Source organism: Melozone crissalis, unplaced genomic scaffold, assembly GCF_028551555.1.
Source record: "Melozone crissalis strain CALT ecotype California unplaced genomic scaffold, PUWL_Pcris_2 ptg000016l_1, whole genome shotgun sequence".
In the NCBI taxonomy this organism is placed as follows: domain Eukaryota; kingdom Metazoa; phylum Chordata; class Aves; order Passeriformes; family Passerellidae; genus Melozone; species Melozone crissalis.
This window is the reverse complement of record NW_026535794.1, coordinates 49,933,520-49,960,560: the sequence shown is the minus strand read 5'-3', so window position 1 is coordinate 49,960,560 and position 27,041 is coordinate 49,933,520. Positions and strand designations below refer to the sequence as shown.

The following is a 27,041-nucleotide window of genomic DNA, read 5'->3' as shown; positions in this document are numbered from 1 at the left end:
GGACCAACAATGCAAAACTTTCCTGACAAGGGTTTAGCACAAAGCAACTACCATCAATTTCTTTATCTGAAATTGAAGGTATCTTCAAGGTGCCCTGCTGTGCCCTTGTCCAAATGCTGTTGCTGTGGAGGTGCTGGTCTGTATGCCAGGTATTTGGGAGCATCTTGGGCACAGTAACATGTCATTTATGAATTACTGGCACTTTGACACAAAAAAATACTACCAGGTCTTTTGGTCAATGAATATGACTGACACTGCAGCTTGTGAACAGATAAAGGAATGTCTTTGTGGATGATACTAGTAGACCCTGATGCCTAAACCCCAACCAGACATGTAGCCAAAGGGAAATAAACATGTTCTACAATAGCCAACATGCCACATGTTTTATCAGACAAACAAAGCAACTGACAATAATTTTCTCACTCTAGATAAAGTCCACAACATCTTATTCACTGCACACAAACATTCAAACTTGAATCTATGAATAAACAAAATCAGGAATTAGCACATACAAACCCCATTTTTTTTTCTTATTAACATCTAGAATTAGAACTCAGAAACAGATTTTCTTCAGGAACTGAAAACTTAATCCAGGGCCTCCACACTTCCAAATAACACCACTATTCAAGAATATAATATTGTTAAACAGTCCTCCATTTTTCAGACTCACAGAGTCAAGATATAAGATGAAGCACTCAGAAGCCACAAAATGCTTAGAACTGAAGGTTAAGTAAGCCTCCTTACAACCAAAAATGACAAGCCAAAGGGCAACTTATCCCCACCTCAGTTTGTCCATGGTTCACAGAGCATCGTTGTCATACAGCTAGAAGGCCATGTTCTTTTATGTTAGAAAACGTGCACCTTAACTGTAGGACTAGTCCTACATGTTCAAGTACAAGTCTAATTTTAAATCAATTTGGAGCTAATGAAACGTATTTATTCCCACTGTCCAAACCCAGAAGATGCTTTAATTAACAAAGCCCTGACACATGGCATAAAAACATCTACTCAGAATTAAGCTATGATGTGCAAAATATGCAGAATCACATCGTGCCAAGATTTTTATCTTTAGCTGAACAATACATCAGTGCCAATCCATTAAGAGTATCTTTAACATTTACACCATGAACAGTGGCAATAACATTGTGACATGTTCAAAGTTCATACAAAAGTCATAAGCTCACTGGAGGCCTCCATCTGAATCTGCATTAAGCAATCATACCATGGGTGGTGCTGCTTCACTCATCAGTTTCAATATAAGATTCTGTGCTTGCTCTCGAACTTGGTCTTTGGCATCTCCCATACGATCTATCAAAGCCAGGAGAACTACAGAAAGACAGGGGGGAAAAAAGAGAAAGTAAAAAAGATTAAACACTCAATGGAGATTTTCAAATGTTTAAATGCATTTTTTTGAAACAGATGTAATATACATGTCATTCAAAAATAAAAGCAGTTTTAGTAGGCCACAATATTTTAAAATCTCAAGTGCATTTCTGAGTATTTTATAAGACTAACAACAAATGCATAAGGCTGAAATGGAAGAAAATAGTAACTTTCAACAGGTTAAAAAGAAACCAAGATTCCCATCTTCAAAACGGTGTGAATGACTTTGATTTCATCTTCAAAAAATGTTCCACTTAGCTTCAGAATGTCTGGCTTTTCTAAAAAATAATGCTAGGCGTGGTGAGTGGCAAACAATTGGAATAGAAATATATGACTATTTTAAATCAGTGTGACTTTGCTGTTTATTGTAAGAAAATCAAAAGTTTTAAATCCCTTTATTCACACAGTGTATCTTCAGGAAACCCAGCCTTACTTCAGTACAAGCATTGTTAAAAATTACTATGTTAAAACATGCATCCTTGAATAGTATTTAAGTAAAATTGCATGACAGCTGATGATTTCACATCCTAAAAATAAGTAAAAATCAAAATCAAAGGACTTGCCAAATTTTTTTGTTTGCTTTTCCAGACAGAAGTTTATGATTACATCAGATAAATTAATGCTATGACATTAGGAAAGATATCCCAATGAACACATAGCCAGCTCTGAGCTGTAAGACAAACTGCTGTACTGGTTCCCAATCCTCCATCTGGGCCCAACCCTTTGTGAGATTCTTCCCCCCAGTGCTTTCAGTACAACTTACAAATGAGGGGTGATGATACCAAGTGTGCTGCTTTCCTTCAGGAAGCACAACTGATGGAGCTAGTGAATTGGTGGACATGTCATCCCTCACAAGACAGTGATGTAAGGTAGTCCAAGTAAAAAAAAAAAAAAATCTTCACAGCTAAAATAACTTTTTACTACATTTGGTACTATATTACTGAACACATGAGGATATTTTGCAGTTACTGCCTGACCTCAACAGACTGCTGAAGAATTTCTACCCACTAAGGAAAACACTGTATTTGGCTATTGTTTGAAAGGCAGATCTGAAGTCATTTTCACCAGTACTTAATGATTTTATAATAATAACTGAACACTAGATTTGCCAGCAAAATAAAGGGAAGAGAGTCATACATTCTGAGGAGGTCCCCCGAGTTCCCTGTTCCTACATCAAAAACAGCAGCCATTTCTGTACCATGATTGTTACTGACAAATACACTGCTGAAGTTGGAATTTCCCCTCCTTCGATACCTGAAGGCCTTCTTAGTGTCCTAATCTGAGTATTTAATACTACGGGTTCTGGATAGTCCACTGACATCTTCAGCCACCATTATCAAGGTTTTGTGTTTTTCATCTATCTTCTCTACCGTTTCTCCTCTGAAGAAATTAGTACAGCTACTTTTGTTTTACAGTTTGGAAGGAAGAGTCTGGGGGATTTTTGTCTGGGTTGGATTACCATTGTTTTGATAGCGTGGGACTTTTTCTTTATGGTTTGGGTTTTTAAGGGGTGTTTCTGTTTTGTTTGGTGGTTGGGTTTGGTTTTGGGGTTTCTTCCCATTTTGTGAACAGAGAAAGAACTCCAGACCTTAAGAAATTATTTCTGGGAGTACTCAGCTGACCAGTCCCATGAACTTCCAATGACTTTATACCTACTGATTACATTTTTCTTGCCAACAGCACTTTCCATGTCCATTTTCAGCACTTCAGAACTGACCCTGTCCCCATGCCTTACACAACTAGTGATGTCTCTACACTGACCTGACTGCTGGGCAGCTGAAGGCAATTCTGGCTTTACAGAGAAGGAAACAAACACAGCCAGTGCCAGTTCTGCGGGAACACGGCTCCTTTGTGACTAATTAGCACTCTGAGTCATTTGATGGAGCTGCAGATACCAGGGCTCTGCTCAAATCACCAAGGCAAGCACAGAGAACAGCTAGAGAAGCTGCTGAACAGAGATGAGGTCACTGAGTTAAACTAAGCTATGACACAGCCCGCAGATTTCGGTGTGTGCAGCCACTGAACACAGCAGCCTTTGCCACTCCTGGAGCTCTGACAGAGGGGCAGCACGCTGTGGGAGCTGTTAAAGGGCCCAAATGGCTGCAGGCTTGGTTTTTTTCCCCTAAAAGCTCAAATTTCTGTAAGACCCCATATAAGGCATGATACATTCTATTTGCACAAGACAAAAGAAATTAGGCTGTTGAATGCTGGCAACCACCAGCTGGTTTCCAGCGTGGCTGTCCATCTTCCCTGTCAGAATAAGCTCCAACAGGAAATCATTGGAAGTTGGGTTTCCTATCGATCAAGTTTCAAAACAGAACATCATTTTGGCTGCTACTTTTCCTATAAGATGTACAAGATTTCTCACCAGCATTATTGAATAAGTGTCCCTCTTTATACTGCAATGCAAATACATGCATTTTGTTGTTCCTGGCATCAGCCTGCAAACTCAACAATCTCCAACAGATGTCAGAATTAAAAGAAGGGTGACAATACATGAAGGTTGTATTCAATGTGGTAGCCTCCTAACAAATTACTCAGTGAGGTGTATAATTTGTCACATGCCATCTGGACTGAACAACCCTACTGTTTTACATTTACCTTATCCATCTTTTATCTTGTTCCCTAGATTCTTAAATTATTTCAAATGGATTTTGGAAAACCTAATAACATATGACATCTTTCTGTTATTTATTTCTGCTGATATGCTGAGAAAAAAACTACACTAAATTTAGGAGACAGTGATTCCTTTTGCAGCTGTTGTTTATTTTTTGTGAAGCCCTGTATTTCATTCAACTTGCCTTTTCACCACATTTTAGCATGTTGTCAAAGTTTCTTACCACTTCCAGCCACTCCTGAGGTTTTCCTGTTAAGATTTCTACATTGCAGAAATCTCATTCTCCTGCGGATTTCCTGCTAAGATTTCTACATCACAATTTTACAGGTTTTGATTACGGAACAAAACCTAAAAGTGTTAGCAAAAATACTCCATGGCAGACATTAATTCTACCAGATCTACCTCAAACTGACCAGCAATTTCAAAGTCATAGAATATTCTGAGTTGGAAGGGATCCATCAGGATCATTGAGTCTGACTCCTTGCCCTGCACAGGACACCCCAAGAGTTGTACCATGAGCCTGAGTTCACTGTCCAAACACTCTGTGGTGGTCACAGCACCAAGCTCTGTCATGCGTGGTGCTGTGACCACTTACCTGGAGAGCCTGTTCCTCTGGGCAAAGAACCTTTTAATGATATCCAAATCAAACTGCTCCTAGCTCAATTTCAGGCCACTCCCTCGGGTCCTGTTGCTGTCCAGCACAGAGCAGAGATCAGTGCCCTCCCCTCTTCTTCCCTCACAGGGAAGTTGCAGGCTGCCATGCGGTGTCTCCTCAGTCTCCTCTTCTCCAGGCTGAACAGACCAAGTGACCTCAGGGACTCCTCACACAGCTTCCCCTCCAGACCCTTCACCATCCTTGTTGGCCTCCTTTGGACACTCTCTAATGATTTAATGTCCTTTTTATGTTCTGGTGCCCCAAACTGCACTCAGCACTTGAGGTGAGGCCACTGCAGGGTAGAGCAGAGCAGGACAATGACCCCCTTTAACTGGCTGACAATGCTGTGCATTTACATCTGAGCCGCTATTTATGCCTTTTTCCTTTCTGCTATATCCATACCAGTGCTTATTATCCCATCAATTTCTTTTTCCATTGCCTTTCTTCTCTTATCTCAGTAAATCTGAATAAATTTTCCTTTATCCAAATTCATCAAATAATTTTATCACCACTAGCTGGGACAGTAGATGCATGAGTAAAGGCCAAAACCAGCCTTCAGAGTCAGAGAGCAGCCTGAGAGATTAAATATTTATTTCCTCTGCTAGGATTGAAAATGACAAAGCAAGTAAATTGCAGAAATTGCCTAGAATAACACACAATGTATTTTTAAAAACCTGAGCAGTTTAACTATATGACCCCTGCAGCAAAGAATGCCATAGGTAGCACAAACAATTTCCCTCTGTTAAACTTTAATAAGAGTTCCTTCTGGAGCTTTTCAGTTTGTATTGTTGCTTTTTCTCCTCCTCTGACCACTTACACCTGCTGCTCTTTGTACAACTGTGCTCATTTAAGGTCTCAGGTCTACCTATTTCTATGAATCAACTTTAGATAGTCCATTACTACAGGCTTAGAAAAAAACATTAAGCAAAAAGGAATCTTTATTGAGGAAACGTTATAAATGTTGGCAAAAATTCTGTTACTAAAAAGAAATGTCTTTGAGGACAGAAAGAGATTAAACCTAGGCAGCAATATCTTTGTTTCCTGAGAAACCTTGCCAGCTCAGGCAGCAGCACTGAACAGCTGTCATTAGAAAGGAGGGAGGGAAAGAGCTGCCTCCGCAATTAGGGCAGTCTCTGTTCTGGGCAGGATGCACAGGAGAGAAAAGTATCCCACAGAGCCAGCCTGACAGATCCATGTGGGCAAGGGGCTACTTCTAAGCAAAGGATCATCAGCAGGCTCTCAGAGAGGGCCTCAGTGCTCCCCTCCTCAACAGAAAGTCCTGGCCAGTTTAATCAACAGCAATTTCAGACACTAATGTGCTTCTTGGGGTCTCTCCAGGAGCTAATTAAAAACAGCATTAGTGGGATTAATGACAAATACTGTTCATCAGCAGCAGCAGAGAGGAAGAAACAAAAGCTTTTTTTATATGATCTATCCATGTGCCTATCAAGGTGTCAGTCTCAGGAACATGAGGATAGTCTTAAAGGCCAAAGAGTTTCAAGAGGTGTATTAAACCTGAAAGAAAAGTAGAAGATTGAGAACAAATATTCATAGCATCTTCTGAAATTTTTAAGCTCTAAGCTAGGCTTTTTACATAACTAGAATTAATTAGAATCAAGCTGAAAGCAAAGAAGGCTAGGATTTCTCCACTCTGAGTTAAAAGCACTGCATTTCTAGGTGTCATACACCAAAATGCCCATGGACAGCAAGCAGATGGCATTTTAAATCACAGCCTATCACTCAGGCATGGATCATTTCAGGTAAAATGAATTCCCACTGCTAATAAACTCCAGCACTAGCTAGCCAGGACCAAAAAACCCCCCAAAAAACACCAAAACACCTGCATATATTTTTACTTTTTTCTTTTTTAACTGAAACCTCAGAGAATCTAATCACAAAGATGAAAAAAGTTGTGGCTTTAATCCGTTATGACCTTCAGCTGTGACCATTAACTAAAGAGGAAATCAAAAAAAATTTAAGGATTTTCTGAGGTGTTGTAGGAAGTTAGTATTTTTGTTACATTTAAAAATACAAAAGCAGCTATTTTGGAAGAAAAAATACAAATAATGGACTATCCACTAAATGCCTTTTCCAAAAAAGAAAAAAAAAATGAAACAGTCAGCATGTTATTGTTTAAGAAAATCCTACAACAATCCAGCACGGCTTTTCCTGAGGTCAGTAAGCTATAAAATGAAACGGTAATATCAGACAAAACACCTGACTTGCATTTAGATGCAACAAAGCATCCTTGAGACAAGACATCTTTAATATAAATAGAAAAGCCTGCTTTACTTTATCTGAACAACTCAGTTTCTTGAGTTATTTAATTTCCAAGTTTGCTCTAACAGCATAGCTTGGCCATTTTTTAAGCAAAGACACAGAACAGATAATTTTGAAGGTCCCTTCCAACCTAATTATTCCACATTTTATGTTTAGCTGTTCTGCAAGCATTTTTAATCTTGAATCCTCAGCAGAACGTGCCCTTAGTCTCAACATTCCAATTAAATTAATAAAAATAAAAAATAAGAATACAATCAAGTCAGGCACTAACACCTGAAGATCCAGCATTTTTTTACATGTCATACATCCATGGTAGCTCATGCTAATACAGTTCTTGGTCTTAATGGATTTCATGGATTTTCAAAGCATTTCTCCATACCACATTAAAACCACTTATTAGAGAGTCACAGCTTGAATAAATTGCACACTTGAGTCTTTTCCACCAAAAAATTCAATAATTAAGTAAGAGAAAAAGCAAAAACTTACAATTTGGGTGTACTAAACACTGATTTCCTCAAATAAGTATTTCCAAATTCTTGGACCAACTACTTTCAATCCAAATTCACTCAAAAAGTTAAGGCATGTTGCAAGCCCTTACAACTGCTTTAAAATACATCAGGTAACACAGAACCATTTAAGTCAGAAAAGCTCTTTTAAGATCATCACAGCCAACCACTAACCCAACACTGTAAGGCCACCACTAAACTTTGTCCCTCAGTGTCACATCTACAAGAGACTTTCAAATACCTCTGGGATGGTGACTCACCCTCTTCCCGGGCCAATAACAGTGCTTGACAACATCTTTCCTCATATCCTATCTAAATCTCCCCTAGCACAACTTGAGGCCATTTCCTTTGGTCCTATCGCTTGTCTATTGGGTGAAGAGACCGACCTCCACCTTGCTACAACCTCATTGCAGGTAGTTACAGAGAGCAATAAGGTCACCCCCGAGCCTCCTTCTCTCCAGGCTACATAATCCACAGCTGTTCCTCATCAGCCTTGTGCTCCAGACCCTTCCGCAGCTTTGCTGCCCTTCTCTGGACATGCTCCAGCCCCTCAATGTCCTTCTAGCAGTGAAGAGCCCAAAACTGGACGCAGGATTTGAGGTGTGCCCTCACCAGTGCCAAGTACAGGGGACAATCCCTGCCCTGGTCCTGCTGCTCACACTACTCCTGATCCAGGCCAGGACACCACTGGCCTTCCAGGCCACCTGGGCACACACTGGCTCATGTTCAGCCACTGTCAACCAACACTTCTAGGTGCTCTTCCTGCAGCTCTGCCTGGGGTTGTTGTGACCCAAGTGCAGGACCTGGCATTCAGCCTTGCTGACCCCTCAAACCATTGGCCTCAACCCGCTGCTCCAGCCTGTCCTGATCCCTCTGCAGAGCCTTCCTACCCTCCTGCAGATCAACACTCCTGCCCAGCTTGGTCTCATCTTCAAACTGAATGAGCCTTTCATTCCCTTGTCCAGATAATGGATAAAAATACTAAAGATAACCAGCACTGAGTTGTAGGAAATACACTTGCCACCAGTCACCAACTGGATTTAACTCCACTGACCATCAACCTCTGGGCTCAGCCAGCCACCCAGTTTTTAAGCCACTGAAGAGTGCACCCATCCAGGACATGAGGCTTCAGAGAGGCTTGCAGGCTTCATTGTAACAATAAATTTGATGGAGCATTTCAATTAGTGTGAGGACACTAATTTAAACGCTCTTCCAACACTTCTAAAAACTACCTGGTAAAAAATTTAAACACTTCAAATTTGTTTCACATGTTAATATTTGGCACTACAATTATCTTCCAAAATTATTTTTGCCCACTGGTTTCTTTTCATAGTAACATAAATCTGAAACTACTATTAAACATATAAACACATTTACATATGGAGTTTTTGTGTGTAAAATGTGTATCCCTATTGAGACTTCCACATACAGGTACATCTACAAATATAACCTATCTGTGTTTCATTGTTTTAACTGTCAATTACATTTCCTTTAATTTTCAGTAAGTACAATATTTTGCAACATTTTGTAGGGTTGTATGTAAAAGCTAATGTCAATATAATTATGTAACAGACTAATGGACAGTTCAATATATGCAGAAAAATATGTCATGGTTTAATACTGCACTGTAAAACTGAAACAAATTCTGTTTCCTTTACTGTATTAATTATTTTAGTAATATCTTTACTATATTCTTTCTTTTCCTTTTGACAATAAGGAGAAAGCCATGTCATATACACTTGTTTTAGAGAACAAAACTAAAAGTATGAGCACTTTTCCCAGAAATCCTATCATCCAGACACATATGCCCATAATTCTAATTGTCTCTTTTATTTTGGATATATACAATTACTTTAATGCTTCTGTGATCACCTGGGAAAAGAGACTGTGATATAGTAATTATGTACTCTTATGTAACATCTCTTTTAATTACAGAACAAGCAGTAGTTTTAAATTCCAAAAGATGTAACGCTCAAACACTGCTTTATTTTTCCCAGAATACAAACACAGTCTTATAAAAGAACACATACCCTGGTATTTATTGCTTCCAAAGTATTTTCAAAGATTTTAAGTGGAAGTACTAAAAGAAAGATTCCAAATTTGTGTGTCTAGACTCCCAGAACACTGATGCCAGCTGCAGAGCACACTCAATGTTGTTAATCATAAAAGGATAACACCTTATAAGAAATTTAGTGCAACGTTGGATGGTTGCCTAGGAAACTGAATTAAGTCTCTTATCAGGCATTACACTTCAATACAAAGATCACTAACATGCTCTTTGGAATACTGGAAGGTATCTGTCCTACCACTGTTGTATTGGTTTTGCCCAAATGTAAATGTATGTAGGTTGAAAAGACTGAAGTAATAGTAAAGCATTCATGTTTTTCACTTCATAGCAGAAGCCTGTAATGTTTAAGGGGGTGAATATTCAGTGATATTAGCTGTCCTCTGCACTTAAGGAAATCCACCCCCATCAAAACAGAACAGGAAATTAAATTGGGATGGGGTGGGAAAAGGTCGAATATATTTTCCCATATTGCAGTTGGATAATGTGCTATTATACTTCCATCATTTACTGAGATCTGAATCACAAACAAAAACATCTCAGAGTCACCAAAATATAACACTGTTTATTAAAAGAAAAATACATTTAAGTTGCAGGTATGTTATAAGTGAAAACAGCTGTAAAATTGAAGCTTTCCCTAGAAAAGAGTATGCATTGTATTTTAAAAAAAGCAGAGAACAAAGCAGTTAGGTATTTTACATCTATCCTGCTTTGCTGTAGTTATGGTGCAATCCCTATTATTTTTTGAGAATACAAGTACCTACAATAGCTTAGTGCAATAAATGAGAAGTTAACTATAGTTTGAATATTTCAAAGTAATAACTGAATTCCCTGGAAAAATTCTGTTATGTTTGCCTTCAAAAAATAATACACTTACATTTATTTGACCAAAATAGAGAAAGTAAAAGCCTACCATATAAATTAGTACTAAGATGGGTCTGTGGGGCCCGAAGAACTTGTTACTTAGCTGAACTACTTTGCTTACAAATTTCCCAACATTTTCAAGCTTAATTCCATGATTTTTGCTTTCTCCTAATATCACCTGAATGCACTGCACATCCAAAACACACGATTATATACCCCACTAACAATATCCAGATAACTTAACTGGACATAACCAAGCTAAAAGAAAAAATCCCAAAAAAATCACCTTAGAGAGTTGGACTTCCACACAACTCTCAAGAAGGGGTCTTGTCCTAATGATAAAGGCATGGAGCAAAAACACTACCCTGGAGAGCGGGCCCCAAATCCACCATCACTGCACAGGAAACAGGGTGTTGTAGTAGACAGTCTCATGCATGTATTAGGCAAACTTTCAGGGAGCAGCTGTTGTCATCGTATTGCAGGAGTTCCATACTGTTGTCTCCTTATCTCAAAAGTTCCATACCTTCTTGGTGTTTCCCATGGGCAGCTCCTCAGAGCACTGACTCTTCTTCACAAAGCAGCCAACTGACTGCAGCTCCCTTCTCATCCAGCCACCCCACTCTGTTATAGCACTCTGCTTCTCATTGGCTACAGCTGTGGCCTGTTAAAGTCAGGCCTGTTCCTAATCTTTGATAATTGGCCCAGCTGCAACTCCTCAGGGGTAAGATTACTGTCTACACTATCTTTATTTTCTTATAGTCTATCCCCCTACAATTCCCCCTTTTTCTTTTAATTACAGAGTTGCAGCATTTCTAGAAGGACATGTTGAAATAAATTAACATTATGACACATTCATGTATTTCATTTACAACAAATATTCAGACAACATATTACAGTACAAATATATATATATTTCTAAATGTTGGTTCCGTTTTGTAGCTGTTCTCAGTTTAAAAAGTATCTTCAAAATCTTTTATACTCAACAAACATTAATAGCTGCAATTGATATATTTCACTAATCAATAAACACATTGTACTGAATAACAGAACTACTCTTTTTCCAGTTCTTACAGTTACTTTAGTAAATTCTGTTTCTTCTTACTTGTCCTCATGCAGTTCTCTACTCAAATCACTATGGGATCACGTTGCTTAATGTTTAAGTCTTCTTTCCTGAATCACCACGAGATCATACTGGTTGATACTTAAGTCCTTTTTCCCAAATCCACAGGGTCATTCAGTTTAGTATTTGAGTCCTTTTTCCCGACTCACGTCGGGGTCTCCAACTCTCGTCATCTTATTGCAGGGGTCCCATACTCTTGCCTCCTTATCACAAAAGTTCCATACCTTCTTGGTGTTTCCCACGGGCAGCTCCTCAGAGCACTGACTCTTTCTTCTTCACCAAGTAACCAACTGACTGCAGCTCCCTTCTCAAGCAGCCACCCCACTGTTATAGCACTCTGCTTCTCATTGGTTACAGCTGTGGCCTGTTAAAGTCAGGCCTGTTCCTAATCTTTGATAATTGGCCCAGCTGCAACTCCTTAGGGGTAAGATTACTTTCTACACTCTATTTTCTTATATTCTATCCTCCTACAAGCAGCTATTCAACAGAGGAATCTATAATCAATAACTACAAAAGTAAGAGATGACAAATACAAACAAATACAATTGTGCCACTATGAACATAGGCCACCTCTCTGGTATGGTGTGACAGATATGGCTTCCTTAACTCAAATGCACCACAACAGAAAGGCACTCAAAGGGCAAACAGTTGTATACAAGAAACAGCTCCATTGTGTCTTAGAGCTGGGGCAGAGGGAGGGATAGCAGAGGACAGGCATGGAAGAGATCCACAAATAGAAACTGGCAGTCAGGCAGGTACGAAATGTTAGCTCACCTCTCTAACACAAGATCTAGCAAGCACCAAGTTTTTCAGGCAATCAGCCCAAACAAGTTTCGCATACTTAAGTACTTCTACAGAACACTGCAAAAACCAAAAGTGGGTCAGAAAAAGCTGTAGGAAAACAAAGTGAAAGGGCAGACACTGAAGATACCATGTGCCTCAGCTGGCCCTAACCTGTAAGACTGCTGGCAACTCCTACTGATGAAGGAGTTATCACTGCCTGTTTCTCCTGTCCTTGCTTTCTTCTCAGGCATCTGCAAACAAATCACTGTCAAATACAAGTCTTTGGTCTGACTTACTGGAGTCAGATTACATTAGAAGACAAATCTGCAGAGTCAACAGAACATGATTTAGGAAACTCCTGGTTCTTTAAGTTTTCTTGAAGGAAGCAGTTCTCTGCTCCACCAATGTGCTTTTAATTATTCTTATAAGCCCTGGACTACACAAACCTGAGACAGTTACAATAATGTTTTTATGTTACTGCTTCACTGACAAAAACTGAATGATATTCCGATCTTGTTATGAAACTCGGAGAGAGAGCTAACAACTGAGGAGAATTCATATCACTCTTTTAAAAAGTAACCTAAAATACTGTTTTCTGCCTTTACTGAGACTAAGAGTTCAGCAACTCTTAGGTTTGCTTATACAGAAGTTGATCATGAACAACAGTAACTTGAATATTCTAGAGGTCTTCATTCTGGAGATGCTCTGAGGCTCAGTTTCAGTTGAAAGCAGTGCTTCTTAGCTTAACTGAAGAATACTTGGAGAATACATAGCTTCAGATGTTATGTGTGTTCAATGGTCACCCACTGCCAGTACTCTCTCTCTCCTCTGCTTTTTAATATAAATACTACTGAAATTTAAATATTCAGTTTGCACGTGGTCTCACTCAACTACTGTGACAAGAAAAGCCCAAACCCACAAGAGGATTTTCAAACTACTCTCAGATAGTTCATACTTAACAGAGAAAAACTGAATAAGCTTCCCAACACTCCTTTAATAATATGACTGTAATTTTAGGTTTTACAGAGTCTTAAAATAAAAACCAAAACTTAGCCAAACTCTGGAGCAAAACAGTGTTTGTAGCTACAAATGGAGACTATTCAAAAATCAATACTGTGCATAGCACAATATGCCTCCAGTTCCCTTACACTGCTCCAATACAAAATTAACCAGCCAAAGAGAAGCTCTCCAAAACAAAACAGATTTAAATTCAGTAGTTGCACTACTGCAGTAGCTCCACAGAACACCGAAATAAGCTTTCAATTAATTTAGTTAGCAGCTTGTCATAAATTATACTTTGTATTCCTGAACTTTGATATTTTATTTCAAAGCTCTTAATTACAAAACTAGACATGTAAAATTTTGACAATTTGAGATAGCTGGGGATCAGGGAAAATGATGTAACTTACTCAAATTTTGAAAAAGGACATTCACTAGAAACTTCTGTCAAAAACAGCCAGTGCTATAAAACCAACATTAATATCCTAATATCACTAGCTCTTTTCAAAGCCAGCAGCAAAATGAGTTGACAAGTGTAGTTTGCTTGTACCTCCCACAAAAAAGGTCTCATTCTCCAGTACATGTAGATACATTAACCTGAAATTCATTTTAATAAACATTTCACACAGGAATAAGAGTTAGTACATTTTTTCTTTCATCCCATAAAAACTTTAGACTACTTAAAGATACAGTCAAGTTATCTAACAGAAGGTGGACCACATAACCCTCTGAGAATACAGGCTTCAGGAGGCATAAATCTCTGATTAAAGTGATCTGCAAATAAAACCTTCCATCTTTAACACAAGTTGAAGATAATACTTGTATTTCAATGTAAATTTTAGAGGACTGTCTCAGGGAGTGGTAAGCAACCATATAGCATGGAACTAATTACTGGAAAGGCACTCCTTGAACCATTAAAAAATCCCAAGTACCACCTAAGAAATCAGTGACAAATGAATACTGACATGCTACTCTACAATTATTTCAATTCCAACACCAGTAAAATGCCTGCCAGTACATTATAATTAGCTCAAGAAGTTTTCAATATGTTCCACTTCAGCTGCTAGGAGAGAGGGGAGGAAGTGTCTTTTACTGTTTGGTCTTAGGAAAAAAGTTGTATTTCACTTACCAGTTCCTATATAGGGTTTAAAGCGTCCTGATAGTCTGTCAACAAAGGCACCTAAAACATCTAATCCCAGTAATGCTACCTGTTGAAACAAAAGCATTGCATATTATAAACCAGATCAATAAGGAAAGTTTTAAAATATATTGCAAATAACTTAAGGATAGAAATGCAAGTATGCTGAAAAGCTATCTTAAATTAAAGTTTCAGTGGAAGAGCTAAGAATTCTTTCAAAGTTCCTATCAAGACAGTTATCAGAATATGTTTGAAATGGATCAAGTTTATTTACATATACCAGAGCAATTCAGATTTTTTAATTCTTGTCTTAAAACAGAAGAAATTAAGTATTAGAAATCCAATGTTTTCCTATTTTTAACCACAAAACCCAAACAAAGACACGGTTTAAATGTTTCCCAGATGCTAAGAGCTTACTCCAGGAGCTTACTTCTGGCCACTTAGCTCTTCCACTAAAGTCATTACATCATTTTCCAAACTCCCTAAAGAAAATAACTGAGAAGCTAATTCTGCTTTCCGTAGTGGTCCAGAGTAGACCATTTTTCCACTCGCTTGTAAACTAGGGAAGCTTAATTTTTCATTTGCTCATTAAAATATAATAAAGAACCTCCTCAAACCAAATGAAAACAACAAGAAAAACGAAACCAAAACAAAGACCAACTCAACCCACAACAATGAAAAAAAAAAAAACCAAACAAAAACTAAACCAAAACAGAAAAGAAAAGGAAATGCAAAATACTACTGGAGTTTTGAGGCATTTCCCATTCATGTACAGAAACCTGATGAGACAACAATATCCACTAATACAGAAACAAAAACACAAACAGAAATTATCAATTTGACAAAATTATTTTAAGAAGTAGGGACACTTCTATTAGTGTTTACTATCCTGCATATTGTTCCAAGACTTCTTTCTGTATTTCCTACAATAGCTCATAATGAACACCAGAACCTGCATTTTTCACAACGTGTAATTACCTCAATTTGCTGCTGCCCATGAAGGTGCAAATGGAACAACCATTTGTCAAAGGAACAACCTCCTCAAGCTTGGGTGTTCCTTACAGCCTTTCCTCCTCTTTATTTTCTAGTAAGACATGCACTGCACATTTCTGCCCACGAACTCATGACTAGAATTCCTCTCCTTTATTAGCTGTTTATTTTCATAACATTTGGATCTGCATTTTTTGGACCCCTCTGTTTCCTTAAGATCCCTATCTGTCACAATTGTCCACACTAGGCAGAAGGCCAGAAGAAAATCTGACTGGATATGCATGTGATACACATGGCCCACGCACACAGCATCATACAAGCCTTGTTTCTACAGGAAACTAGAAAAATAAGGTCCTCAAAAAGCCCAGGATTAGAAGCAACCACACAATGAAGCTGGTTTTAATAAATTCAGTATTTGCACAACAGATCTGCTTTTAAAAAGGAGATACAAAACTTAGTTGGTAGTTAGTACAACTCACCCAGACACAATTCTATTACATACTAAAATACAGGCTAGCATATATAAATGGATGGCATCACTGGCTTAAATTAATAAATTGCCAAGAAGTAACTATCTACAGATTAGAGAAATGGAATACTATAGCTAGTAACTTACTCATACAAAAAAGAATTATACAAATTAGCTTTTGTGGTAATGTCAAGGCTTTCCACAAGGTTTTTCCTTTAATGTTACTTTCCAGCTTATCAAGCAATATGAAACCATAGTCAAAAGCTCTGTCTAAAAACCAGTGTCTGAAAGAAATAAATTCCTTCTGGAGCCACAGTTTTCCTATGCTTCTGTTTCCTGACTACAAACCCACCTGAGACTTGCACTGACAATTTTAAGGTACCTTTCCATGCAAGTGTTTTGCACAAACAGGAGCCTTTTCATCTGTTAAGATACAATTTTAAAAGATTCTCTCTTCTCCACATATTAGATTATCTTTGCAAAATCTGTCTTGAAGTTTTCCATCCTCATGAAGAACTCAGAAACTCAGAATAAAGCACACATGCATGAGCTTTACCTCATGCAAAGTCTTCTGTGGTCTGCAACTCTGAAAAGGTAACAGGTATCAAAAGTCACAATAACTGAAGAGTTAAAATGTCAGTGTGGCCACAAGCTGAAGTAATGGAAAACTGCTCTAGCTACGAAATTTGCTTTCATTCCACATCACAAAATGAGTCAGCTGTACCACACAGCTACAGAGGATAGCAAGTGAACTACCTGTTGGTTTTGTAAATCAGTTTTAATATTTCTCTGTTCTGATACACAATGCTCTAAGCTTCACCATCTCCTGGTAGGTATCATCTGCGCAGTATTCAAGCAGCCCTTTGGAAAGAGCTTCTAATTTATACGGGGTCACATAAAAACCATTCCAAAAAAAAAAAAAATTTAAAAAATGTAAATTGAGGCAGAACTTAGAGGTTCTGCAGAAGCCCTGCAACAAAGAGGTTCCAAGTTCTGAGGCACTGTGTGGGACCATTTACCAACACAGGCTGTCCACTGTCAACAGAAAAACCTTTCACCAGCATCACTGCTCGTTCCCCAACAGCTCCAATGAAGGATGAATGCCTTCTGGGATTAAAATCAATGGATTTGTTTCTTACTCTGCATTCATTAAGCCTTTTGCTTGCTGTCTAGAAAGAGCCTTTGTATGTTGAGAGTGATTCATCAGTTTACCATTGTCTGAGGCATTTAAACAGTGCTTTTAAAGTTCATAGGGAAAAAGAAATTTAGGCTCATTTGAACTAAAGTTGGTTATTTGCTATTCTTTAACAAGCCAATATTAAGCCCATCCTTGACTTCTCAGATCACAACAAAGTTGCCAAACCAACTGAGAAATATTTTATCTGTTCTGGATAAAAAAAGACCAGACTCTTTAGTGAAATCAAGATGTTCCAACCAAAAAACGATTATGAACAGAACCAGTGATTAGTAATTGAGCCTATTCTTGCTCTGCAAGCTTGATCCTTTTCCAGCTCTCCTTCTGCACACACTTTCCAGCACTTCCCCTTGCCCTTCTGTGGACAACTTCCAGTCACCTAAGTTTTCTCCTAGAAAAAGAAATACTGTTCCTCAAACCATACCTGGATAACCATGCATACTTACTGCCATTTTCACTGTGGTTCTGTAATTTCCTATCCCTGTGGGCGACAGCTAGGGGCAGGACACTACCAGGAAAACATCTCTACTTGTGTAACTTGCCAAATAACCTTAATACAAATGTCCTTGGATTTGGTCATAGGATCTCTGAACTGTGCATGGAAATATGGGTTCTGTAGAACAGGATCTGTGAACTAGTTATGAGAATCTAATGGGGGAATTATGGAGGTCCCTATCTGGGACTCCAAAGAATGAATTTACGGCATTGGACTTCCTGTCACCATGGGGACAGCTGTGGTATCACTAACAACTACTGACAAACAGGACACAGCATGCCAAACAACTACACCCTGCAAGAGCAAGCATTGTTCCAGCACTGCACTGCTGGAACAAGATATATGCAAAAACTTCATGGGATGATTTTTTTAAAGTATTGTCAGCCAAGACACAAGGTACACTTTTCTTAATTCTCATAATCTCAAGAACCTTGCAAAGCAGCTCAACGTGAAACAAAAATATTTATGTTCGTGCACTATCTTGTACTTCACTTCTTCAAGTTTCATATTCTTAGTTCTCTCTACTCATCTACTCATCTACACACTTCTGCTCCCCTATTCCATACTTATTGCTCCCTTTACTGTTTCCCACTCCAATTCTATCCACTTCCCCCATCTGCAGAGATCTATCCATACTCCATTCCCTCCCTTAACTCAAAAGCTTGCAGATACTTAAGCATGCCCTTGGCCCCATGAGCAGAAGGACATTTCCATTTTTCTGGGTCATTTCTTCAACCTGGGTGGTTTTTCAGTCCCAGCCACGACATCTTCAGACTCCATTCTCCCTGCCACTCAGCAGCAGTTGGACAGCTGCCTCTGCTGACAGAAGCCAAAACTGCAGACCCAGCTGCTGAAGGTACCACACACATCTTCTATACTGAAGACATTTTAGCTGACAAGGAAGCATTATTTCCATTCTCTTGTGTCTTTCACCTTCAAGAGCACTAATGGCACACTTCCAATTCCAATGGCATGATTTTTTTTTTAATACGTATCACATCACATTGCAAGGAGAGAGCAGAGTTGCTGGTATCTAACAAAGTCTTCAAGCTCAACAACTGGAGTCCAAGTTGGTTAGCAAATGCAGAGCCCCCTCTACTTCTGCTACTGCCTTCAAAATGATATTTTGCAACTATATTTTGTACTACAAGGTAAGATTCTCCTAAGCATCCCATCTTTGCTACTGTTAAACTACCTGTCAGCTGCAACCTCATTGTCTCAAAAGGGGTATAGACTATTGTAAGAATCCGTGTGAACAAACCATCTCATATAACATAAACTATTCAGTGCAATATAAAGACTACTCAGTGCAAATCTTAAATCACCCAGTGCAAAACAACAAAATAAACTATGTAGTGCAATACAGCAGACTATCAAACTTCTGATAACCTTCCCTTCACAATTCTCCTGTGATGGCCAACCACAGAACATTTCAGTGACGCAGTGCAAGCAACCACACTACCAGAGGATTGCTGAATGAATCACCCGTATTTAACTAGAGTGACAAGTGTATTTCTGCACTGAAAGGCTTGGCTTCTTCAGGGGATCTCCCAAGAGGCACAATTCTAGGGTGTCCCTGTTATGTTGACCTCTCCTGCACTGCAGCCAGAACAAGCAAGCAAAGCGGTCTCATAAAAATTTTAGAGGTTATTTAAAAATAAAGGAAATATGCTTTAATGCCCTTTCCCCAAGTTGGGAACTTTAGCTATCTTGTCTGCCCACATTAATTAAGAGACATTTAGCTAATTCTGAAGAACACATTGATGTAACACTCAAAATGATCACTGAAAAAAAATGTTTACAACCTTCTGCCATTTCAAAATCTCTCATCATCTTAAAACTGAATAGACTGCAAGTGTGATCCAAACTGTTCTGTATTATGTGGAAAATACAGTATTCTAAAACTTGTGTACTGCCTCTAGCTTGATCCATTACCGGAGCATCTCCAGTTTACTTCATATGTGCATAAACATTCTTCCCTTATCTATTGTAATAATTCTTTCATAAATATTTTTCCAAGGACTGTGAGCAAAACCCAAAAGTATATGATGCAACAACACTTGACATTGTAAGCCATTTTTTTGAGATTGTCTGGCTAAAACTTTATGTGCTGCACTGGAAAAAGTTTCCAAACAGAGCCTCTTTAAAAGCAAGATTCAGTGGGAAGACAATGAGATGTATGGTATTTCTCTTTTGAATAAAGAATTAATTAAAAAACTTTTTTTGCCCAAAAAAAATTGCAGTTGAAAGCCTTTCTAAGCACATTGATGGTGCAAAACAAAGAAACACCTTATTTTAGGACTCAGTTCTTTCAAAAGAATTTAATTCTTTTTGCGCCCAAGGTCTCTTATTTCCTTTCCCATTTCCTCTTATTTAAATTGTATCAAGCATACAGTGACCCCCATTCTCTGCTACTCACTCCCACCTCTGCAGCAGTTCCTCTGCTGTGGGAAGAGCAGCATTCATGCAGCTGAAGAGCAGCCCACTTTGGGGAAGCAGCCCCAAAAGTGGCACCTCCTGAGGCACCTCCTGAGGCGTGTCTCCTCCCTGGGCCTCCAGCCGGGCAGCCTCGCAAGCGCTGCCATCAGAGCCGTGCAGCATGACGCACCAGCACCACTCCCCAGCCAGGCACAGAAACTGCTTCCATCAGCAGAGCTGCTCAACTCGCCGGGCTCACACGCCCTGACTGCTGCCAGCCCTGCTCTGAGGGATGCACTCCTCCTCTGGCTCACACGCCCTGACTGCTGCCAGCCCTGCTCTGAGGGATGCACCCCTCCTCTGGCTCACACGCCCTGACTGCTGCCAGCCCTGCTCTGAGGGATGCACTCCTCCTCTGGCTCACACGCCCTGACTGCTGCCAGCCCTGCCCTGAAGGATGCACCCCTCCTCTGGCACACTGCACAGGGCTGGGAAAGCTCTCTACCCACACCCAAATCAATCAAACCGCAGGCTACAAGTGACCCTCCTGTTATCCCTCTTGGCCTGCAGATGCATTTGATCTGGTGCACTGAAATCGCCTGTAACATGAGTCAAATCAGCTTGCTGAAACACCGGAAAATGAATTGAACATTGACAAAACGTTAAGTGCCTCAGGAACAACAGTGAGAACAGAACACCTGGCCCCATGAACAGCAGAGCTGCAGTTTCAACAGCGAGTGCAGTTAGGCTGGATAACACAAACTGAAGCTGCAAAACAACTGAGGACTGCCAATTCCACCTCTGGAGGACATGCCTGAGACTTTGAGACTATACATTCCAAACACCCAACTAAAGACCAGACAAAATTAATTTTAATTAAAATAATTAAAGCTTCTTGGAAGTGTCCCCTGTCTTCAGGAGATCTGCTTGATTATTTGGCTAATATTCCATTAAACCTAATGTATCATGAAGAGAACATAAATATTACATTAAAAAAACAGTAATTATTACTCAAGAAGGAATCAAATAATTGAATTTGAAAAATAAAATTGGATTCACACATGGACAGGTTAAACCACACTCTCACTACACAGAAAAAAGAAAGTAGCTCCCACACAGCCAAGATCAAACAAAACTTGAAGAAAAAAAGAATGAAATTCAGCAAAGAGTTCAAAGTCAAACATTTCTTCTTCAACAAAGACATTTAAATTACCAGCACTTGCTAACAAAGACTAAGGAAATACCGAGATCTACACAGTAACTGAAAATAAAGGTTTAGCAGGGTCCTCTTGTATTCCATTTCTCTGTCCTGCATCTTACAGTCCTACAACTCACTATGGCATTTGCCTTTTGTGTAGCATATGTTGGCTTGGGTTCAACTTCAGATCCAAAACAACCCACATATTTTCTTCCTAAGGTCTGCTAAACACACATCCCACATCCTGCATTTGTGCATTCGGTCATTTCTAATTAAATGTCCCACTCCACATGTTTTATCTCTGAACTCTCTTTTTTCATATCTCCACTTTATTCAGGTAGTTTTAAATTGTAGGTTCCACCTCGCACACATATGTGTGATCAGCCAAGTTTTAACTGCTGTCATTTCTCTGCAAGTACTTCAGACAAGCATCCCAACCACCTGTCTTTACCTATCTGCAAAATTACAGTTCAAATTTTCCCTTCCTTTCTGGAAATTGAAAGCTCCTCCTGCTGACCTTTTGTTGAACTAAAGACAAACCAAAATAAATACTTGCCAAACCAAGGAAATACAAAAATGCAACACCAACATTACTGGTATTTTAGTATCTTTCGGCATTTAGCGTTGAGACAAACAAACCTCAGAAAAATCTCACTCTTCAAGATGCATAGAATGAGATAATTCCAAGTATTTGCCTAAAAGAAACAGTTTATCCACACTATCAGAAAGAGATAGAGTGAAATCAGATTTTCTTCTTCCCATGGCAAACAATCTGCTGCTCTGGCATAAACTAGTGATTATTAATTATTTTTCTACTGCAGTTGAAGAATAAAACAAGCTAAGATACTGACCATAAAGGTAAGAAATCCAAAAGTGACTTGTAGTCACAAACATTCCTGATTACTCTTCTCCTATAAAACTACCTGGAGAAACTACCACCATTTTAGTCATAGTTTTTTGTAAGTTCTGATCAGGTGTGATTTCTTTTAAGAACCAAAAGGTGGCTTTGTTGCTCAACAATAATTTTAATGAGAGTAATTGTTCAATTTTGGCGTTCATAAAAGACTCCACAACATGCTAACAACCAAGAGTAGATTAGCAAAGCTCTACATTAAAAGCAGTATTTCCCCATCCCACATCTCTTCAGCAGGAGTTCAAAGCAGATTTCCAGATTACTTGAGTCAGACATAGAGCAGTTTGAGTCACCAGACTGCACAGTTAGATAATCTTGTAATTATTTCAAGTGACTACTGAGCATGAGAGAGACCTAACAGATGTGCTAAACAAAGCTCATATATACCTAGATGAAGATCCAAGCTAACCCAGTAACACCAGCAAATATCTATCAGCAGTACCACCCTCAAAATGAGTAACTCATTTACTGTTTGAAGTTCACCTGAGAGTCCAAACAGAAAAAATAGCATTGTTCTCATTTCCTGAGATTGCTTAATATTTCAGGTTGAGACCAAATACTGGCAGAATAATTCTATCACTCAACTCTTAATACTTTGCATTCAACTTACCTACTCTTATTCCTCACAGCCTTGGGAAAACAGTTGAGGGAGGGGGCATAGGGACTGACATATACCCAAAAATCCAAATTTCTGCATTGTAGAAGGAGAGAGATTAGACCCAATCAATACAAAATAAACCACATCACCAAGCAACCAATTTTCAGTGAGGAATTCTTTCATTCTAGTGAGATCCAAAATAAAAGTTTAAATTATGCACATCTTCTGTGTACTCCCTGATGTTGCAAAGCTTTTGAGTTTTTGTAAGCCAATTCATCACTGCATAGACATGGTAACTGAAGTCCTCATAATTCAACATTGACTCATCTCTCTCTAGGTCATTCCCTGTATTCTGCAACCAATTTTCACTACACCCCTGAACCACCTGCAGATGAGTCAACACATTCTTAATCCCACCTTTCTGTTTTACCAGTAACTCAAGCTAGTAATTGTGTTTTCCACTTCAATGAGCTAGATGAACTCAGAAATTTTCCTATCTGCTCTCTCAGTTTGCAATTGCCAGGTTGTTTATTAAATAACTATAAAGAGTTGCAAACTTCAGAACAGCAAAAGCACTGTGTTTTAAGTGGCCAAAATCTTTTGGGGATGAGTTAATTCAACCTTGCTGATAACTAGCCCACATTTAGAATTATTGAATGGTTTAGGAAAAGGCGTTTAAGATTACTGAGTTCAGCTTGTTTACTGAATGCTTATTCTCTTTTTCCCCCACTCACTATCAAGCCTGCCAAGCCAACCCTCCTATTACTCCTCCAGAGTCTTTCCCTTCGGGTTACATGAGCCAAAAACTTTCTAGGTGGCATACCATAGAAAGTTTTCTCTTCACAGGCACAGCTTAAGAGTTGAGACCAGAGCTCTCAGATCATGCATCTCCTCTTTCAGTACAGTCAGCAAAGTACACTGCATGCAAGAACTGAGATTTCAGTGGGAATAAAAAATATGGCACGTTCAGGGCAAGTCACATTAGTTATCCCCTTATTATCCATCCCCATCACCACGAGCAGAAATAATGCTCTCTATCAAAATTTCCTCCAGCATTCCCCACTTGTATCTCCAATTCATCTAGCTCAGCAGTTCTGAGTCTCCAGCCATTATCACTGCTTGTGATATCACCAGTCATGTCAACTGGGAGGGATTCATTACTTTAGGACTCTGGAGACCGCCAAGACCTTCAGCAAGATACAAAAGAAAGATGATAAGCAGAATTGTTAAGTGCTCTAAGTATCAATTTCTCAGTAGAGGGTGACCAACAGTATGTTAAATAATACAGCAATCAAAAATCACTTGGTTTTTTTTGAGAAGACACATGAGTCTGTGCCATTCATTACTTTCTATTGTTCAGAGCCTGAGTGCAATAACAAAATAGGACACAACATTTAAATGTGTAACATCTATGCTGGCATGAGACAAAATATGCAAGTAAAACACATGCCATTTTTCTAGACTATTAATCTGCATTTTGAAGCAGCACACGCTGGCAGTCACTACCACAGCCAGGAACACTGGTACTGATTGTGAGCAAAACACCCAAGATCTTGTGCTGTTGTCATTAATATAGTCACAGAAGCTTCCAAGCTGGAAGGGACCCACAAGAATCATCAAGCCCAGCTCTGAAGTGATGGCCCCTAGTGGGACCAAACCCATGACTAACACCATGCTTTGAAACACAACAAAGAGCCACCAGTAAGCGGACATAGAGAAGAAGTAACAAAAATACTGTAATGATTTTGCAAGCTATCTTTAAAATCCTCAGAATTTGTAATACTCTCATTCTGTATGACTCTTTTCAGTGGTACCCAGCCATGTTGTAAGGGCAACAGGCTCAAACTGAAACACAAAAGTGCCATCTGAATACAAGGGGAAAATTTCCTTTACTTTGAGGGTGACAGAGGACTTGAACAAGCTGCCCAGAGAGGTTGTGGGGTCTCTCCTGGAGATATTCAAAACCCACCTGGCTGTGATTCTGTGCAACCTACTCTTGATGAACCTGCTTTAGCAGGGAGGATGAACTAGGGTATCTCCCTTCTGTGACTGATGCTTGTGGAGCACTGCATAGTTCTCATTGATCCTACAGTCCAAACAGCTCTGGAGTTCTGTCACCTTACATCAACAGCAAACAAAATGTCTTCCACTATGAAAAATACATCTTGAAAATTGAATTTCCAGTCTTAATGCCTAATTCTGTTAATTTACAAGTGCAGGAAGAAACTCTTACATTACCTTGTTAAGTAAGTAGCTAGCACTCTTCATGAAAAGGAGTACTTTTAAAGACCTGTCTAGGTCTTGCACTAATCATTTCTTTCACCAACAGCTGCCCTCAGATGATGGATTTAAAAATAAATAAATTATATTTGTCCAGCACATGCTACTTCCTCAAGCTAACCTGACCTTTACTGACAGACACGCTTCCAAAATAAATAAATCATATGTGCAAATCGAGTTAAGCCTTTATTATTTTCAGACCTCAATCTCAGAAGTTGCTACGTGCAAAGGCTGGCGGATTAAAGTGAGTGGAGGGGGAAAAAAAAACCATTTCAGGAACATACTGCCCTCCTCCTGTATCTCAGAAAACAGAGGAAAAAAAGCGAGCACAAGCTGAGAGCAGCGAGTTTAAAGGTCCAAAGTGCGGGCGGATCACGCCGGCAGGGCAGGGCGGAGCGGGCCCGGCCGGGAGCCCCGGGCGCGCAGCGCGGCCCGGCAGCGCCCCCCGGCGGCGGCAGCGCGGGCCTGCCCCGGCCGCGCCGCGCACACGCGCCACGGGGAGGGCAAAATTCAAAATAAATAAATAAAATAAAAAAATCGCCAATGCGAACACGATTGTCCTTGGCACTAAAACTGCGCTGTCGATCGCCTTATCGGCTGACCGACGTCAGAACAACTCGCAAGTGTTAACGCTGGGTGAGGGAGTGATCGCTCTTTTCCCGTGGCTCCGTCTAAAAGACACACGCACACAGGAAAAAGCGAAACGTGAGTCATCATCGGGCCGCCGGGAGGATACTGTATAACTTCCCAGGCACGGGAAAGTCACCTAAACACGACATAAACAACTTTCAACTCACAGAGGGAACCCCAAGAAGCCAATTATTCCTCAAATCTCTAAAATACACACAGCGTGATACAAATCCGGTGGAGCAGCACTCTTTACGGCCTGCAGAAAACGACGGCAACCCCATGAAACACTACACCCAAGTGCAGACACCATGGAAGGGGAGTGGTAGCGAGAAAAAAATAAGAAAAATAATCATCAGATCTCGTTTCTGAGAAAGAAACACAACCCGAGTGTGTAATATAGTTGCGGGGGGGAGGGGTGAGGGGGTTTAACACAATGCCGCGAAAAAACCCTCAAACGCATACCAAAACCAAAACACCACCTAGCCAACGATAAAGGCAAAACCAAAACCCCTATTACCGCTTCTTTAAGGATAGACACAATAAAACATTAACCACCCTTCCAAAATTTCGGAATTCCCCTTTGTGCGGGGAGGATAATACTGGCACAAATGTAGTTTTACTTCTGCTCTTACCTGATTAAAAAAGTAACCCGGGGCTCTGCACCTCCCTACCATGATGAATCATGGTCTGCCCGGACCGAGCCCCGCCGAGCAGCCTCACCTTAAAATTACTGGAGTTGACCCACGCTGTTAATTCGTCGATCACTTTGTCAAGGCGCTGCTGGTCCTGCTCCAGATCGGGGGACCTCGCCGGGTCGCCCAGGTACTCCAGCAGCTCTTGGCCGACCTGCATCCTGCGGCCCACGTCCTTCTGCTGTACCTGCTCGCAGAAATAATCCATGCCGGCAGGCTCCATCTTCGGACGCTGCGGAAAAGTTTCTTCGTAGGCGAGCCGAGGGCCTCAGGGTCGGAAGCGCGGGCAGGGCAGGGGCGCGGACAGGCCTGCCGTCCTCATGGAGCCGCTCCCGGCGCTCCCGGCTCCGCGCCCGCCGCCCCCATGCGCACTCGCGGCCCCGCAGGGGGAAGCCCCCGGCGGGAAGGGAACGCGGCGCTGCTGCTGTGCCGGGCTCGGTGGGTGCCGCTCACTCTTGCTCAGGGCTTTCTAGCCGCCCCCGCGCTGTCCCGAGGGATCCCGACAGGGCTCCCCGCCGCCGCCCCTCCTCTTCCCTCGCCGGGGAACGGGAAATAGAGCTCGAGAACAGGCGCTGCGGCTGGAGGGGCTCGCAGGCACCGCGGCCGCGGGCTCGGGGTACCTCCCGGGGAGGTGCTGCCGCCCCCGCTCGCTCTCCCTTCTCTCCTCCCGCCCGAGGAGAGATCTGCGGGCCGCCTCTCACGGGCACCGGCGAGGCCGCGGCGAACCTCTCATGCTCCTGACGCCGCGGCCT

At 40.4% G+C, this 27,041-nt stretch overlaps 1 protein-coding gene across 12 annotated transcripts in view; it reads right to left on the bottom strand.

The window, feature by feature from the left end:
• Positions 1-26,527, bottom strand: part of CLASP2 (cytoplasmic linker associated protein 2) — a 146,286-nt gene extending 119,759 nt beyond the window's left edge. For all 12 annotated transcript variants that reach the window (XM_054273698.1, XM_054273700.1, XM_054273702.1 and 9 more), the window contains exons 1-3: positions 26,318-26,527; positions 14,402-14,480; positions 1,223-1,326 (exon numbers count right to left, since the gene is read on the bottom strand). In XM_054273698.1, coding sequence (XP_054129673.1) covers positions 1,223-1,326; positions 14,402-14,480; positions 26,318-26,512 — 378 coding nt within the window. In that variant the 5' untranslated portion in view covers positions 26,513-26,527. The remainder of the gene's footprint in view (positions 1-1,222; positions 1,327-14,401; positions 14,481-26,317) is intronic.
• Positions 26,528-27,041: the final 514 nt, after the last annotated feature.